The sequence below is a fragment of the Anopheles funestus genome, chromosome 3RL (genome assembly GCF_943734845.2).
Source record: "Anopheles funestus chromosome 3RL, idAnoFuneDA-416_04, whole genome shotgun sequence".
Taxonomy (NCBI): Eukaryota; Metazoa; Arthropoda; class Insecta; order Diptera; family Culicidae; genus Anopheles; species Anopheles funestus.
The window spans coordinates 14,383,053-14,400,366 of record NC_064599.1 but is presented as its reverse complement, the minus strand read 5'-3'; the positions used below and the strand labels follow the sequence as shown (position 1 = coordinate 14,400,366).

The following is a 17,314-nucleotide window of genomic DNA, read 5'->3' as shown; positions in this document are numbered from 1 at the left end:
TAGTTTTTCTGCTGCTGTGTAATTATTGATCGATCAAACGAGTCGTCGGATCGATTACGAAGCGAAGGGTAGTAAAAAATATGTAATATAAAACAAAATTATCGCATGTCCTCTGCTGAGTGTTAACGAACGCACCAAAGGGTGAACATATGATTGGGTCAGTTGTGACCTCAACAGCTTATTCGGCTTGTAGTAATTAATGTTTATTTCGCATATCTTGCACGTCCTGTGGTAGCTTCTGTTTAGTGCAGCCATTTAACAATAAGCAATTCTCACGGTTCGCTCAAGAGTCGGGACGGAAAGTAGTCATGTTGGTACACAAAACATTAATTATATTAAGAACGCAACCAGTGCTCTGTCGGAATGCAGCAGGAAGCGTTAGTGGAAATGGAAGAACAAACGACTGAAGTGACATGATGATAGATGGGATTTACCGTTGCTGAGTGTGACCTCAAGTGTGCGTGCGTTTAGTGCGCAAATGAGCTAAATGGATAATGGAGACATTAGCGGTGCACGCGTATGGAAAAGCTGAACTCTTCACGATCATACATGAAACCGGCATCGTTCAAAGTCGTCCTATTTGAAAGGTGTAAACCTTGGCGACAAACCACCGAGTGTAGCTGATCTAAATTGTGGCAAATTTTAATTAAATGGTGGATGTTTTGTTAGTGCAAAAAGCGCTGTTCTGTCAAATTAATAATGAAGAAATGGAAAAGAGCATTTTTTTAAATTAATTTGATAATTTAATGTCTGATATAATGGGATATATTTTTATAAATAAGGACCAATAAGGAAAAAGATTATAAACATAATTTGTAACTATCTTACTTTGTTATCAAAGTCAGACTAATATTATGCTATTCATCTTTCAATGGAATTTGATCAAGTCATGAGCTTTCCACATAGATCCGGTACAAGACCTATCTGTCTGACAGTTGAAATTATTGCCGGTGTAGGAGGTTCGGCCGATACGACACTTCCAGGACAAAACACTACTCCAGCTCTTCCGTGCAAAACCTACCTCGCATGTGTCTCGTACTCTCTTGTCTCTAAGACCACTTTTAGGTGTTGTCCATATCTACATACCACATTACCGACCAAAGTCATACTTCAATCGCGATTGAATCCATTCTTTGGCGACTGAGCCCGATTCTACCGGGGGGACCATACCGAAGGGGTGGCAAATAAATGTTTGGTACGACTTTGGTAGTACGGACCAAGTTGTTTGGATAAATTGATTCGACAGCAGCAGTCCTACGCAACTACTACCTTTCAGCCAGTTAGCCCACGTTCAATTGACCCTGGGCAGTGTGCCTCCGGGTGGGATGGCGCAATGAAGTTATGGCCAGTTACGGTTACAATTTCATTGCACTCATGCGTTCCATGTTCCAGAACTTCTCCAGACATTCGCTGTGACTTTGGCAACTGATTTTGTCGATCAACTTTGTGCGCAGATCTTTTTTTTTACCGAAAGACAAAATCCACCAACGGGATTTCGCCGACTGCAAGTTCTCAGTTCCGCGTCCGTGGACATTGAAACCCGTCCGCTGACAGATGCTGACGTAAGTGACGCCATAGTAGAGTTCATCAGCTTGTTCATGAGCCCGGTCGTTTGGCGTTAGCAGCACGAAGGTTGGGAATGATCAAATAAAGTTCAACGAAACTGTCAGCTTGTATTCCCAGAATCCATTCACCGATGACCAATTTCGGCACTCCATTTACCGGCCGGTGTACAATTCCTGGATCAAATCATCCCGGTCCATTCTTCCATTGTAAAGCAGTCTTTCTCTCAAATGCTTATTTGCAACCCCGATCGATCTGTTCTGGAGGTGGCGTGGGTGCCTACGAGCCTCCATTTATGGTAGGTTGGCGCAGTGTCACTGTCATGGTCGTTGAACGAGCAGAATGTGCGCTGTGTGTTTTGTGGTGGATTCACCAAATGGTACTAATTATCAGTTCTACCGTTCGAGAGCAACGTACGAATGGTGCATTCTTTTGCATTTTAGGAGTTTTACCCTGTCCAAAACACGAAGATAAATTGGTCAAATAAAGCGATTTGTCGGTTGCAGATTAGCAGATGGATGGAATATAAGCTTGAGTGAATCAGTAGAGTTTGAAATGCAGTTTTCCTTTCTATGCAGTCTGTGGTTATTTGCACCCAAAATTTTAGCCATCTTTAATCCAAGCTTGAATAACGTTTACATAGCAAAAGAGCTCTACAATCCAATTTATTTTGTGTAAAATGCTTTTTCTTACAACAACCATTCACTTGAATCCGGTTTGAAAGATATTTTCGGACACAACCTTACACCAGTTTTGAAGGAACCAGTTTCTGAAGGCTTTTCTTCCTATCACTTTTATTCGATTTTGTCGCATTAAACATATGAACGTAGGAAATAATTTTACACTCCTTTCGTCCCTTTTAAATACTGTTACCATGTTTCACTTCACACAAACAGCAGTTTTCTTACTTTATTTTTAAAAGAGATAATCACTTGTGGAGCACACTGTTAAAAGGCAGTATTTTGCTGTTATTTGTTGGTGAGTTTTCACCTTCTCAGACCAGTTGAGTATTTTTTTTGTAAGGAAACATATAATCGTTTTCGTCATCCAATCAATGCTGGCTGTATCGGTGACGTTCAGTACGGTTCTCGTCCGTTACGAACCATAGAACCACTTGAAGTCGAATCCTTTCAAACCGGCCTGCTTTTCCGTTTCCTCTCGTGGCGTTTCCTCTGGGCTAACCTTCTCGAACTTAATGTGTGGCTGGAAGCCGAACTCATTCGCCTTATAGCTAACGCCCCGTCGAATACCGTCGCGACCGATCGAATAGTAGCCACCCTCCTTATTTCCTTGCCGATCGCCCTGCTCGTGATGACCGTGATATCCAGCGGTGTAGTTGAACCGATAGAGCAGCCCATTTAGGATGTGCTGGATCATATTGGCAGTGTGTATCTCAATCAACTTCATGGGATCGTCTTTATCTTTCTTAGCAGTGGTTCTATCATCCTTGCTGGGTCTTTCGGATCGTGAATGGGATTGTGTATTTTGTTCTAAAAAATAGTTAATAAAGAAATAAATAGAAAAAAATAGAAAGCAAATTAATATGCATAAAAATAGGTAGAAAGTGGTGAATTTCATATGAAGATCGATTTGGTGAATAATCGATTTCAGATGTAGTAACGCATATTGCATACCTTTAGGCGTTTTCCGTTCTGTGCTTGACTGCTCATTCGATTTGTTGCCCACCCTCGTCGGTTGGTTTCGATCACCTGCTGTTGCATTGCTGGCTGCATTTACGTTCGAACCACCACCTGCTTCTGGACGACCCGGTGCATCCCTGTCCGATTTCTCCACCAACTTCTGGGGCACATCTTGAGGCGGTTCGGTTCCACTCACCGTAGCGGAGGTCGTGGTCATCATCGAACCGCGCATGGCTTTACCACCCACCGTCTCAAGGTCGTTCTTATTGACGATTTTAAATGGTGGCACATACAGTGTACTGGTTTCGGGCAGTGGTGGTTGCGTTGTGGTCATAGGTGGTTCGGGAATTTTGCATCCCGAGCAGGTCGCCACATTGGATGGTTTCGGTGTGGTGAGTGGAACGAACGATTTGGCGGTGGTGATTATGCGAAATGGTTGGGGAGTCGTCGATGTGGTCGTTGGAGCGGACGTAGTAGTGGTGGTCGTCGTCGATGGTGGTGCCGGGGGTGGTGTGGTTGGGCCTAGTTTATAGTTTTTCATGCTGACAATCTTAAAGTTACCGTCCTCGTCGGTGGCATACACCGTGACATGGTAGACATTATCGGCGGTAATGAACCCGAACTCGCCCATAATGATTCCGTTTTTATCTGCCGGGCGGAAAGGAAAAAGGTGGTAGATCAGCAATCATCATGGGAAACGATCGGCTACAGCTGCAGCTAGCGTTCATCAAAGCGACCACAAACCTTTGGATTCCTTCCTGTGCTGATGTCCTTCGATGTTAAATCCAAACTCGTACGGACGTATGGGGCCATCGTAGTATTTGGACGCTGCCCGTACCATCGTTAAGAGCAGCAGAATGATTATCTGAAATAAAAAGCATTGATAGACTGTAGTGCCCGGTTTGGACAATCCGTGTGAAGATGCGCTGCTGGCTGTAGTCATCAGATTCTTGTCCTGCCCATCTAAGGCAGCAGGAATGGCGAATCTTTATCAACATTATCTCTCCCAACACCGGCCAGTCTAGGAGATGATTTGTTGCGAAGATGTTGTTTCTTTCCATTTGGAAACAAGTGCGTCATTTCATTTGTTCTCATGTGACTCATTTCTACGACGTCTAAGTTTTGAGATAGCCATTCTTGTCGGACGATAAAGCTCAAATGTTAACGTTTTGTTTGGAAAATGGCCATTTAATTCGTAAAGCCTGAAGAGCGGGAAAAAATGATGCAAACATCTTCATTCAGCCGTTAAATGCATTTTTGGCACAGAATACCATTCCAGAAAAGATTGATGATTTAGTTCGCTTCGTAACGCAATGGACCTGTTTGATAAAATTATCTTCCAAACGACCGCCAGCCGGTGGTTATTCGATCGGGCTAAGTTTGACCCGAACGGGTGGTCGTATTAATAAAAGTTTATCGATTTACAGCCGTGAGACATTCGACAGCCGGTGAAGAAGTCACTCGAAATTCCAATCGATGAAGAACGGTTTTTGTTTGACGTGGGTTGCAAAGTTCATAAAGAGCTCATCCCTGAACTTGTCTCCCGCCTCAGATGATATGAGATAGCACGATCGCATCGATCGATCGATGGTGACATAAGCAAAAGTGGTATGCTCCTGGCCGGCGCACAGGTGCTACCCCTAACTGGGGGAGAAGCGTGACAGTGAGTCACGCCATTGCTCGGAATGAGGTGCAAAGCGTGGTAATCTTGCGATGAATATGTATTGCACATAAATCTTAAAAGGTAGTTCTGTACAAGGCATGTTAACCCATACCTTACCGGTGGTAATGTTTGTCTGATCTGATGCGATGGCCGCGTTAATGGTTTATGTATATCGATTAGCCGGGAATTATGGTTGGTGATGAATTTTAGTGTCATTAGAACTAAAGCTACTGTTATCGTGTGAGCTGTGTAAATTTTGTCAAATGGTTTATTCATTCAAATTAAAGTTAATCCTATCACATAATTTAATTTGATAGTTTGTTGATTGGTACCTTTGTGAAATAGTTTCCTTTAGTCCATATGTTTGGAGCTAGAGAGATGAGATTTTTATGATCTAGTTTAATTTAATTTTGTTTATAAGGTTTTAATGTCATTATATAACTTTAAAAAAGTTATTAAAAATAAACCGATCCGAATAGGGAATTTTCTCGAATAGGGAATCTTCTTAATAAATTCTTTATGAATAAATTTGATTGCAAATTAAAGAGCTGTGTTATTAAATGGTTTAATAAACCCATCACAATCATAAAACATATGCCATAAATAACGACAGGAATGCTATTCCTAGCGTTTCTACATCCGCCTTCGACCGTTTCGTTCTTCGTCACGCTCCAGTCAGCATGGTGCACAAGTCCTTAAGCGTAAAAAAGTACTTGATCTGGCATGTAGAGAAATCACGAGTTGAACGTTGCGATACGACTGTCCAAACTGAAAGCCCCCGGTGCGATACTGCTCAGCCTCACCCTTGAACGATGGGGGACCCTTGTTGCTGCTGTGAATAATTAACTCTAACGAGTAGCCGCGACACCGATGTCACTGCATCCGAACGCGAAGGTGTCGATGATGGACGCGATCATCGTCTCCATATCGTACCGAGTCGGTTCGATGAAAGGTAAGAACATGACGAACAGATAGACTGGAATGGGTTGGCAAAGGGTTCTCTCTTGTTCCCTCCCGTGGAACATTGTTGTGGAATACAGTGAAACCCCCCGGGCCCGGTTGGTGGTTTGAGAAAAAAAGATGCAACCAGAAAAAAGACACCACAAACGCTCACTAAAACATTGGGCTTTTTATCGATGTTTGAATAGCTCCATACACGTACGGTTTCTGCGAAGGGTGAAAAAAAGGTGTTCGGTGCTGATATTTATGTGCATATGCTAAACACGATCTTGAGCAAGGGAAAAGACGATCGATCGTTTTGATATGATCGAGAATTGATGAATGGAACGGCGCTAGGTCGCGCGTATCAGCACACCGGGGAGTGCATTTCGCGTACCCTGGGGTAAAGATGACATTTCACATCTCCAAGGGTCGTCGGTTTTTTTTTCAATTTTTTTTTTTTGGGCAGAGAATGGGGATGGTAAAGGCCATCTTATGCCACGCGACCTTATGATCGGTGGATTCATCAGCTGCTCGATGTGACACTGCGATATCCTTAGTGCAACGGATTTAGCAAAAGGGGTATTGTTGCAACATTGTCACTTATTCGTGGGTAGTGCATCATATTTATCAAGCGATAAAACTCGTGTAAGGTCATGAAGCCCGAGCAAATTGCTATCAATGGAACAAGGTGTTGAGTGTGAAATACACCAGTGAACATCAAGTGACACTTACGGGATACGTTGTTTGTATGATAATTCGTTGAGCAAACAATTCGGTGATCTGATTTTCACCCTTTTGCTTGTTTGATTTGTACATGTAAATGCATTTTGCCATATTTACTCTTGATTTGATAGCGATATGAGTTGCTAAAAGTAACATTTTCTGTGTACTTTAAGACGCATTAAGTTGCTGAAAAAATAATATTTTGCTTAAAGTTTATTAATTACGTCTAATCCGGTCATTTATTACAGTTGACTTATGACAAGCTAAATAAAATGTTCAGAAGCTCATCATTATCACCGTTGGTTGCAAATTTCTGGTTGTTTTGTCGCAAATCAATACAAATAACACGCGTAGATGGGAAGTCGAAATTCATTAAACATTACCGTATGATGCAATCGCAGAAGTCTACCGGTGAAGCGGTTTGTTTGACAAATATTTGCATAATTCTGACAATCCCTACTTCTTCATGCGATCACAGCAACGTTGAGAAGGTAGTGAAGTTGTAAAGAGTTTCGATTGATTCTGCTAAAATTTTGATTTCACTCTTATCATTGTATTATAAGCGACATTTTTCCATTATCAACAATTGAAAGAAAATATAATTTTCAATAAATTTGCTACACACTGTAGATACTCTATTCGATATGTCTATTTGTACGATGAAACGTTCTCTAGGCTCTAACCCGGATGTGTATGTGGCATATATTGTTGTCGCCCAGAAGCAAACGGTTTCGTTTTCATTGCAACCGATCGGATATGGTTTGACGAACGAAGATAATCTCATCATGTACCGAACGGCGGAGAGAGGAATGGCAGATGGAGAATAATGTTATTTACAGGTGCAAATTGTAGTTTATGTAAATTTGTTTACTACCACCTTGCAATCAGCCCCAAAAACCGAGGGTGTCAAAATGGACCATTGAGATGTTGGAATCGTGCACTAGGGTGAAGAATTGTGGGCGCGTTTGATTCGCGTTTTTATGAACGCCAACGTGTGTGTTGGCGTCGTCGTATGGAACAGTAAAGTCGAGTGCCGTTTGAAGTGTTTTGGAATGAAAACAAATTCATTGTGCCCCGCCATCGAAGGGATCATAAAAATTATGCGTGATTCCCTAATTTGAATATGTGTTATATTTTGAGCTTCATGATACCACTGATTATTTTTTTTTTCTTTTCCTTATTTCTAATCTTATCATAGGCAGTTCATCATATAAAAGTTTGAGTTTATGATCAGCAATTATTTTTGAATGCCTAAACTTTTTACTTAAAAACGTATTTAGGCTCCAAAATCTTGTCCATTCCAACATCATTATAATTTTCTTACCAAAACCCTGGTTTCCATTGTCAAAACACTTGTAAATAATCTCAACTGTTGTTTAGTATCACTTTCGCTTTCCGTATCAGATCACGTATGTTTTTCCCCCTAAACCGTTTCACCTGCACTTGATCACGAGTAAAGGTAACAAATCATAATCAACTATCACAGCACTGATGATGTATGCCACACTTGCTCACTTATGAAACCTCCATGCAGTTGCAAGATGGATCGCTTAATGTTCAACGACGATTGCTGTACGATAAGAGCCAATCGATCCACTGTTTCGATAGTCGCACAGGTGACCTGTTACCCTGACGGCGGTCCAGAACGTATTAGTCGGATGCAATGTTCGGCAGTTCTCGACAACTCGTGTCGCATCTTTTTTGGCTTGCGATTGGCGATGAAAAGCCACAACCCCACGACCCAATCCAACCCGTTCGTCGAACGAATGTTGGGCTCATCTTTGCCGCACCTCGCCATATACTTTTCCGAGCACGATTGTAAGATGTGTTGTTTTTTTTTTTTCTTCTGCAAGCTTGATGACGTCTGATGGTAGTGTGAAGTGAGTGAAGACCGGTGACGATAGCAAACGCTGCTAGAGAAGGGATGTTCTCGTATCGAGTAATCAGGAAGAGATCACTCAGTTGAAGATGGTTATAATGTATCGATTATTGAAATTAATAAAACATTTTTATTTATTATAATTAGTTTAGTGGTACGGGATGAAAATTGATGTAGTTTCAGTAAGCTCTTTCTATAATTAATTGATGTAAAAAAAGGTATTGATGTAAAAAAGGTCAATAAATTTACTCTGCCTTTTTCTCCAATGATTGCTACACTTCTATGTATGTTGTTAGGTAAGGTCACTGGTATGGCAAGTGTGATGAAACCAATTAAATGTTTCTCAGCCATAACTTTTCGCTGTGTTGCTCTCTTCCTAGAAGTAAATGCTACTCATTTCCAACCAGAGGTGTTAAAATGCACCTTTTCCACGTTTGTTCCGAGGTGCAATCGTGACAAATGGCGCTAAATCGATCGTAAAGATGTACCTCCCTTACGGCGCAGCCAGTCCGATTTCGGAAGTTGTTCTATTGCAGATATGCAACCGCTCCCAGTAAACGGTAGGCGAGATTTCACAGCAATGGTGATTAATTGTCATCGGAATGGTTGAAGCCAGCAGCAGCAACAGCGATATGCTTGTATCTATCCTTACAGGCGATATGCTTCGATTGTTTTTACACGCTACGTTTTGGCGATGATGGCTCTCACACGCTAGCCGATGCGTTGAAATCCGTTAGGCTCGAGAGGTTTCCCTTGGCTGGACACCTTTTGTGCCCCACTCTGAAGGCTCTTTCGCCATTTACCGCCTGCAGTTTTTGGTGAATAACGCGATGGAGGCGCGTAACGCACAACGTCCCAGCTACTAGCCGAATGTCCGAAATGTTGCCAAACAAATCAAGGGTGTTAGTGGTTTTCGCACACCGCTATTCTTGACACTTGAACCGACCCGCTGAACCCGGTAGAACAGTTGCGGAAGAAAGAATGCTGCATGTAGTGTGGTCGTTCGCGCTTTTGCTGTTTGAGGGAAGAATGTAGTTTTCAATCTGTTTTGTAGTTTTTTTTAAGCATGTTTAACATGTTGTTAACTCATAAATTTGGTGGAAAAAACAGCGCCAAGATATTATTAATTTAAAATCAGCCAAACAGGTTGATGCATCTCCGGAGATTGGTGGCACATCTATTGCTTTCACGGTGATTGTATGTCGAGCTGAACCATTATATAGCATGTTAGAAGTCGTTCTAGCTATTTGGAAGCAATGATCCTGTTAAAAAAACCAAGAATATTTATTAAAAAAAACCTATCTTAAACAATTCATAGCAATATTATCAACGATAAATATTACCAATGATTTTTTTAAACAGATGGCTACAAATAAATATGATTGATAGCGTACAGATCAATAGCCATCACCCTACAAAGCGCTGTAGTTCAACAATTCAACTAGCCCATCGATCACGGGCCACGTGCTACGACGAGCGGATAATCATTTGAAGCAATATTTATGCACTAATATGGTACCGCAAGGTGAACGGCACTGTAGCTTCATCGGTGTTGTGATTTAATCGATTACAGTATCGATTTGTATTAATGTCTTCATAAACCATTGCTGTATCATCTGTCCGCTGACTGAGTACTTTGTGCTTTTCTCTTGAATGATGCGTTACGGTGCGTTATGCAGCTCGCATTTCGAATCAAAGCATGAAAGCTTCATTCGAATACATGTTCGAAAAAGCTTATGTAAAGTGAAAGCTCTGCACGTGTTAAAATTCCCGGGTTTTTTTTTATTTTGTCAAAGCTCCATGTCTCAATTTTTTTTTGGATATTGTTTCAAATCAATTTATTCACAGAAAAACGAAGTTAGAGCTTGAATACTGTAGTGATTTCCATATGAAAACGTGTTTGTTCTTTGTTCAAAATACTGTCAATTCCATGTTTGTGGTAGTTTCTCCCGCGAAAGAAAACGAATAATTTTGAAAAAAATAAAAAAAACTTTGATTAAAATAATCGTGCAAACAAGTTTGATAAAACATTACTTCAGTTTGCGTAAACTAATCACTACACACACTTTATAAACATTTCATGAAATTTTATGATTTATGCTTCATCACCTGTCATTGAATTCACAAAGAGGCATCCATATACATCTTGCCGTAATATCCTTAGCAATATTTCTTCTCCCAAGCTGACACTAAATATGGCCGAAAACGATTAAACTGCATATCATTAACAGCTGGTGGAGTCGACCAAACGGTTCATTAAATCTTTAAACCATCAAGGCACATCATTTGATGGCCTTGGATTACCTTGAACTAAAAAAAAATGGCTGCAACCCGCTTCAGCATTCGAACCGATTTCATTTCGAACCACAACACACTGTTTTGTTCCCGGGTATCATCATTCGATCTTGCTCATAAAGTTATTATGATAACGATTTATGTAAATCACGATGCTATTCCATTCACCCGCCAACTGCTTTAAAGTGTGAAGGAAGGATTGGTGGGTTTGGTTAAATTTTGATGTGAAAAAGAATTAATTATTCGTTCCTAGTGGGCAAGGGTTAGGACATAGACAATTTAAAATTCAAGATCGGTTGAGCAATTAATTTGGGTGCTTTTTTCTTTCACTTGGGATGCTCGGATGTGGCAAAAAAAAAGAAAAAAAAATCGTTTAAGGGCTGTTTTATACAAACTATGGTTTCAAAGTATTTATGAAAACAGAGTTGAGAGTTTATAAAATTGAGAAATGGACCGCTTTTGTTTCGGATTTCGGATGATACAAGACAGTGAAACATTGGTAATAGTTTTGTTTCTCCCCAACAGCTGTATTTGAATAGGTGTAATTACAACGTCTATGTATGGCATCTGTTTGTTACGAGCGAATGTTTCTGCGAGTGTGAGTATTTTTCTGTACGTACTGATTTTTTTATTACGACCGTAAGGTTATGGTTTCGTCTGCAGTTTTCGCTCTGTTTGAAAAAGAAATCTTTTAAACGAAGAAAAGAATGGTACAAAACAAAGGTTTAACTTATGTTTTTTTTTCATTCCTCCAGGGTAACTATGTTTGACGTGACGATTCACGCTGCTTGATACTTCGAAAAACGGAGAATAAAACAACGATATTTTTAATACGAAATTATACACTGGACAATAGAACGAACTAAGATGCGTTGGAGGTTGAGTGTGTTCGATAGCGTGCAGAAAATTAGTTAAAGTTTCGTGAACCATTTCGCTTGTACCGGATGTTCTGTGTGCGGATGATGTTGGTTCCGTCCGGTTCACGAGCATTGTGTGGTGTTCTTCCCAGTGCCCACCCACCATTATAGCGTCACAACGGTAGTGGGTCCGTTTAGTTTAAAATGTGTTTGGTGTTTGTGTAGAGTGGCGTTTAACCCATGGTAAAGTGGAACCGCTTAAACCGTGGGCAGATGGGCACCTTCCGGCTGGAATCCGTTCTCGTCAGCAACATAGTTGACGGTGTACACCTGACCATCGTCACCGGTGAACGAGTACGATCCACGGACGACCAGTGCTTCCACATCATCGCCCAGCTTCTTCAGCTCGGCCTGCTCCTGACGCTGGTGTCCATCGCTGGTTTCGAAGCTGTGGTAAGGAGAATGGAAACGATGGAAGAACGGTTTCAAAATTTTGTCTTCAAAAATCAATATTGATGAGCCGAAAAGGGCATCCGCTGGGATGGCCGCTAATGGGGTGAAGAGCCATTGCTCAACGTACACCGAATACGGTTGAACGGCGGCAAAATGATAAAACAAATAAAGCCCCCCGTCGCCTCCGCCTTTTAGTAGCGAGCATGCAATCGATCACATAATGAACAAACAAACGTGATCGTGAGCCGTACAATTGGTCTAGATTTTAGCCCAACATCCCATCCAGGCAGTTCGCGTTGTTGCTCACAATCATTGATGTCGCAAGTAATTAACGTATTCACACAACAAAAAAAGACACTGCCCGCACAACTGCATTCCAACCCGACGAGACGAGGGGGTTCGTCGCTTGAACTTTACACTGAATAGAAGTCGTTCATTTTCACTGCTACAACCACTCGTGCATTAAGGGCGTGAACAAGAAAACACTGAACACTTACGCGAACTTGTATCCATCGACGCCGATGTTGTCGTTCTCGTACTTCAGGATCTGGGCGTTCTTGGAGTCATCCAGGGGAGCAGCCAGGGCCAGGGCGACGACGAAAGCGAAAGCAATGATGGTTTTCATTGTGAGTTTTGTGTGTGAGCGTGTGTTGTTGTAGATCGTTCGAGAACGGTACGGTAACTCGGTCGGACTGGGGCTGATAACTGATTAGATGGACAAGCGACAACTGATGCCGATAACCGATCTGCAAAGCTCTTTTATACACGTTCGACCATCGTTCGTACGAAACTGGCGACGGTACTGGTGGCGTATCCTGGTGGAGGCGCTCGGTAACATCATCCCACCGTATCATCTACCGGGTAGGGATGAGCAGCAAAAAAACATCCGAGTGTGTGTGATCTACCGTAATCGCACGTGTGTCTCTGTATCTGTGCGTAAGCTACTCCGTTTTGGGCGGGTACAAGCTGAGCAGCAAAAATTTAAATACAATTCTCCATACGCGTAATCCGCCATCTGTGCAGCTTTGGGGGAGAATCTTCATACGGTTTGATTTTGTCATCCCCACACGTACACCAGATTTCCTATCTATCTCACTCTCTGGCACTACGTTTCCTGCTTCTTAACGTGCCACAATGAAGTATTGTTTTTTTCTTCTTTAAATTCAAGAAATGATCTTCCTCTGAAAAACAGAAAAAAAACTGTCGTAAAACTATCGATTTTTGGAAGATATGTTTTTATGCTCCGGGAGACGAGCAGTGGGATGATCTAGGTTGTGTGTGAATAACATCGCATGGTGTCAATGAAATGGTGTGATCTTCCTAGAGCTGATCCGGCTAACGCGTTACCCTCCGAGCTGATACTAGATTGCGTGAGATTTTTATTGTATTTGTACGAGCGTAGAAAATTTTGAAATGTCACTAACGCTCATTAATTTTCGGCAATATTTGCAAATAGCAAACATCATCAACGAAAGTTCATGATCAAGTGGCTTCTTTCGGTTTTCACAGTAATATAAAGTGATAAAACTGAAGTTGTCAACCATTTGTTGGCGACGATAGAGAAGTTAATTGAACGCCGCTGTAAATTCAGCATTGAAAAAGCAATAAATTGAGCATTGAAATTAAATGATGTGAATTATTAAACAGTTAATTTTGCTTTGAATTCAAATTCATTCTTTAAATAAAATCACAAATTTGCATTCGTTGGTTTGAATTTTAAATTATTAATTCTGATTTTGAAGTTTTTATATATGTTTTTATAATGTAACATAAATGAAAGCGAATGAAGAATTGTTACGTCATGAAATTATTTATTCTTAATATTTAACTTATCGCAAAAATATAAGCTTCTTAGAACAACTATACAAACATGCATCCTCTAGAAGGCACATAAAAAAGCACAACATTAAGCGCTGCTTTTCGCAAAACATTCGCAAATGTTCTAATACGCTGGTGTAAAAATTGTCTTGCTAAGCTACTTTAAGCCGATATTTGTTAACTAGCGTTTGAAGATTATCTGCCGCCGCTAAGATGGCGATATTTTATGCTTGCTGGTTTATAGCTCCTTTGCGGCACACTAGCCGTCCACTCCTTCTTCCTTGATGCGCCGTTGCGCTAGTACGCTAGTCTCAAACATCAAAATGTACTCCCGAGTCCACCTGTCCCGTTCAAAGCTGACCACCCCGGCTTTGAATCGCTTAATCCGATTAGCATAAATTGACGCATCGCCACACACGGCTATATCCATTCCTGCACCCATACTCACACACGGTACGGGCCAGACTCCGTTGCATATGGTTGGTTATCACCCAGCACTGGTGGCACTAAACTTTCCAAGACGGACCAATTTTTTTCGTCCGCGACCTTGAATCAACGCAGCTAACCTCGCTTATCAACCGCATCTATCATCCAACACGAGTATTATCTCACTGTTGGTTCTGAACAAATCCAGATGCAGAGGTCCGTTTTAGCCCTTTTTAAAACCTGCGACCTTTAAATGGCACGACATCTTCACATGATCAGCGCGTCTCGAGCAAACGAAAAATGTGGTTCAGCTAGTTGATGGCCTTTTCCGAAAAGCATCCATCTCGGTCTTCTATTGCACGATGAACCACACGACAAAGGGTTTCATCTTAACAGCCCCCCTGTACGTGTATGGAACCGGAAACCAACGAAAGGGAAAACTGGTCCTAATGTTCAAAAATTTAGCTTGACACGGTCGTTTTGAATCATCTCAGTTTCTGCACAACCGCGCCCTCCTTCGAACCGGTTGGGCAGACCGATAATGGTTTGCGCGCTAGAACTTATGGAGATTTTTTGGATGGAAAGATCATCCGTTTTTTTGAGTGAATATAATGTTTGCTGCAGGTAGTTCTACCGGTTCCATCATCTTTCCCATGGGTGGACATGGATGTTTGTGTTTAATTTTAGACGATATTCAAATGTTAAAATTAACATCACATCTATGTTTGGCACGTTTGCGACCGATGATCGACGCACACGCCGATTGGCAAACTGTCCGTGCGGTGAAGAAAAATGGACGACTTCACTGTGGGGAAACCAGTTTTTCCAAGGAAGAAAGAATCGGGGAAATAATCAAGATCCTAGTAGCCGTCCACACTGCGCGGGGATACCAACTGACGGAGAACACACTCACCCCGGCACCATGGGATACTTCAAAAAACCTAGACCGCGTTCAAGGTCCGCCAAATTTGTGATTCAAATTTGCCAGTGAGAGAAACCCCTTTCCAATCATGTACCCTTTTCACCGTCGTACCGTGGTAGGTTGACGACGAATCAAGCCAAATTTGCTCTCATCATCTTTTTTTTGTTTGTTACCGCCTTTTTTGGTATAGTTTGGGTAAGGTAGCAACACTAACATTCAGTAAGGTATTCTTAATATACGCCTCAAAGCCTGTGATTACCGATCACTAAACGGAAGTATTAAGGAATGGGTGGATGTAGAGTAATTTTGTTTGTGTTATTTACGACGAATATTTTAGAAACATCGGAAATATACAAAAAAAAGATTCAAACAGGATGCTTTTACCTTCAAAATAAATTATTACCTTCTAATTGGAATTACCTGAATTATTCTTACCCAAATACAAAGGATGGAATGGAACGAAAATCAAACATCAAAACTTGTCGATCTTGACGCACTCGTAACACAAAGCAATATCAAATATTGAGTTCACAATCTTTCAGCATTTAATTAGGCATATGTGCTCATAAAGCGTTTTGCATCGTGTGTAAAAGTGTGCAAAAATTCTTCACAATGTTGATTGTCGTCAGTAATGCGAAGATCTGGCAAGCAAACAAACAGAATACTACCGCATATGGCGGAAGTTTGTCAGGAACTTGTCAGGTTGTAGCGTGTACATTCGTAGAGTTTACGGTTGTCTTTTCAAGAATGACAATCATCCAATGAATGTAGCATACGACATTTCCTGTTGCTAATGTCTTCGGTGATCGTGTTAAATTATTCTAATGTTTGTTGATGTTTCCAGATGATGCAGGTTTTTAAGATTACTTAAGAGGTTATAATGTGTATTAAAATATTTGATTAGTTTATCGAATTCAAGATCTTATGCTGAATCTTCTTTCATTATCGTTAACAGATATGCGAAAAGAAAAACAACAAAACTAACTTGAGTTTCCGTTGCCCTCGAAAACAGAACAACAAAACATCTGTATTTGTGGTCGAAACAGATTTTATCACGATAAACTCTTACTCGGCTTGTAGCCACTCATTACGTCTCTTACAGGCTGGGCACATTCTCCACGTACTCCCTCGGGATGTGATCACCCTCCGGATGGAAGCCCTGGCTGTCGGCCACATATTGCACCACATACTCCTTACCATCATCAGCAACAAACTTGAAGTTACCCTGCACGTTCATGCCCTCCTCTTCGGTCTTAAGCTCACCCTGCTCCTGGCGGGAGATGCCATCATCCGATTCGAACCTAAGGATGCAATCAAACCAGAATAAATGATTAATGACGTTCTCGCAGATTTCGCAACTACGATGGTTGTGAAATACTAACGCAAATTTGTAGCTTGAATCACCGTCCTGTACGTTGTCGTATCGGAGAAGCTTGGCGTTCTGGTTGGCAGCAACGGCCACGATGGCGATCAGGGCAAACACGATCAGAGTCTTCATAGTGTGGTTGATATTGCAGGATATTCGCAGGATGTTGCTGGTCGAAGGTTAGGAACACAACTCGTTGGCCCAGCCCGTGCATCAGGTTGCTTTATATACGTTACCGGTCTAACCGCACCGTGCTACGAGGTCCATATCTTATGCAAATTTTCTGCCAGAATCTTGTGTCAAATTTTATTTCCCCAAGAACGACATCATTCGACTTCGAGCGTAGCACCGCAGAACAACTCCCGAGCGCAACAGCACACGGGGTGTCTTATGTCGCTTTTGGTAGGTTTGGTTTTTTTTATGTTGTGTTTGTTGTTTCTTTATTTTTATTTTTCAACGGACGATATTTTTGGTCGTCCTGGGCGGCGGTTTCAATACAGGACACACCGGTTTCCTTCCTGCAAAATCGGTGTTTCAATGTTTCGCGTTTTTTTTGGGTGTATTTTTGCAAATTTTCTCAATATTTCTCCTGTGGAATGGCGTGCTCGTCCGTCCATTTCACAAAGCAACAAGATTTGGCAACACGGCTACGATGCGTTACTGGGGCCACAATGTCTACAGCACGAACCGATATCAATCCATTGCAAATTTGGTGGCAGCTCGCAGAGACACACTGTGCTTGTTTTACTGCTCCACCGTCCCCTTTG

At 41.5% G+C, this 17,314-nt stretch overlaps 3 protein-coding genes across 3 annotated transcripts; all 3 read right to left on the bottom strand.

The window, feature by feature from the left end:
* Positions 1-1,004: 1,004 nt before the first annotated feature.
* LOC125772100 (protein lethal(3)malignant blood neoplasm 1) lies at positions 1,005-10,153 on the bottom strand. The gene is made up of 4 exons (XM_049443461.1): positions 7,856-10,153; positions 3,948-4,068; positions 3,198-3,851; positions 1,005-3,053 (listed from the first exon to the last, which is right to left on the bottom strand). The coding sequence occupies exons 1-4, from the start codon at positions 7,871-7,873 to the stop codon at positions 2,659-2,661; spliced, it is 1,188 nt and encodes a 395-aa protein (XP_049299418.1). The 5' UTR covers positions 7,874-10,153; the 3' UTR covers positions 1,005-2,658.
* Positions 10,154-11,211: 1,058 nt separating this feature from the next.
* Positions 11,212-12,770, bottom strand: LOC125772102 (flexible cuticle protein 12-like). The gene is made up of 2 exons (XM_049443463.1): positions 12,513-12,770; positions 11,212-12,010 (listed from the first exon to the last, which is right to left on the bottom strand). The coding sequence occupies exons 1-2, from the start codon at positions 12,638-12,640 to the stop codon at positions 11,821-11,823; spliced, it is 318 nt and encodes a 105-aa protein (XP_049299420.1). The 5' UTR covers positions 12,641-12,770; the 3' UTR covers positions 11,212-11,820.
* Positions 12,771-16,155: 3,385 nt separating this feature from the next.
* On the bottom strand, positions 16,156-16,762 carry LOC125772101 (endocuticle structural glycoprotein SgAbd-5-like). The gene is made up of 2 exons (XM_049443462.1): positions 16,564-16,762; positions 16,156-16,482 (listed from the first exon to the last, which is right to left on the bottom strand). Exons 1-2 carry the CDS (start codon positions 16,677-16,679, stop codon positions 16,278-16,280), a joined length of 321 nt encoding a protein of 106 aa, XP_049299419.1. The 5' UTR covers positions 16,680-16,762; the 3' UTR covers positions 16,156-16,277.
* Between the last annotated feature and the right edge of the window lie 552 nt (positions 16,763-17,314).

Bases quoted from the DNA above. Each gene is read 5' to 3' on its own strand.
- LOC125772100 (XM_049443461.1), bottom strand. The intron at 3,852-3,947 runs GTTTGTGGTCGC...TCCGCCCGGCAG, and splicing joins GCACAGGAAGGAATCCAAAG to ATAAAAACGGAATCATTATG. The intron at 3,054-3,197 runs GTATGCAATATG...ACTATTTTTTAG, and splicing joins AGAACGGAAAACGCCTAAAG to AACAAAATACACAATCCCAT.
- LOC125772102 (XM_049443463.1), bottom strand. From the start codon at position 12,640: ATGAAAACCATCATTGCTTTCGCTTTCGTCGTCGCCCTGGCCCTGGCT. The intron at 12,011-12,512 runs GTAAGTGTTCAG...TCCTTACCACAG, and splicing joins GTCGATGGATACAAGTTCGC to CTTCGAAACCAGCGATGGAC.
- LOC125772101 (XM_049443462.1), bottom strand. From the start codon at position 16,679: ATGAAGACTCTGATCGTGTTTGCCCTGATCGCCATCGTGGCCGTTGCT. The intron at 16,483-16,563 runs GTTAGTATTTCA...TTGCATCCTTAG, and splicing joins GATTCAAGCTACAAATTTGC to GTTCGAATCGGATGATGGCA.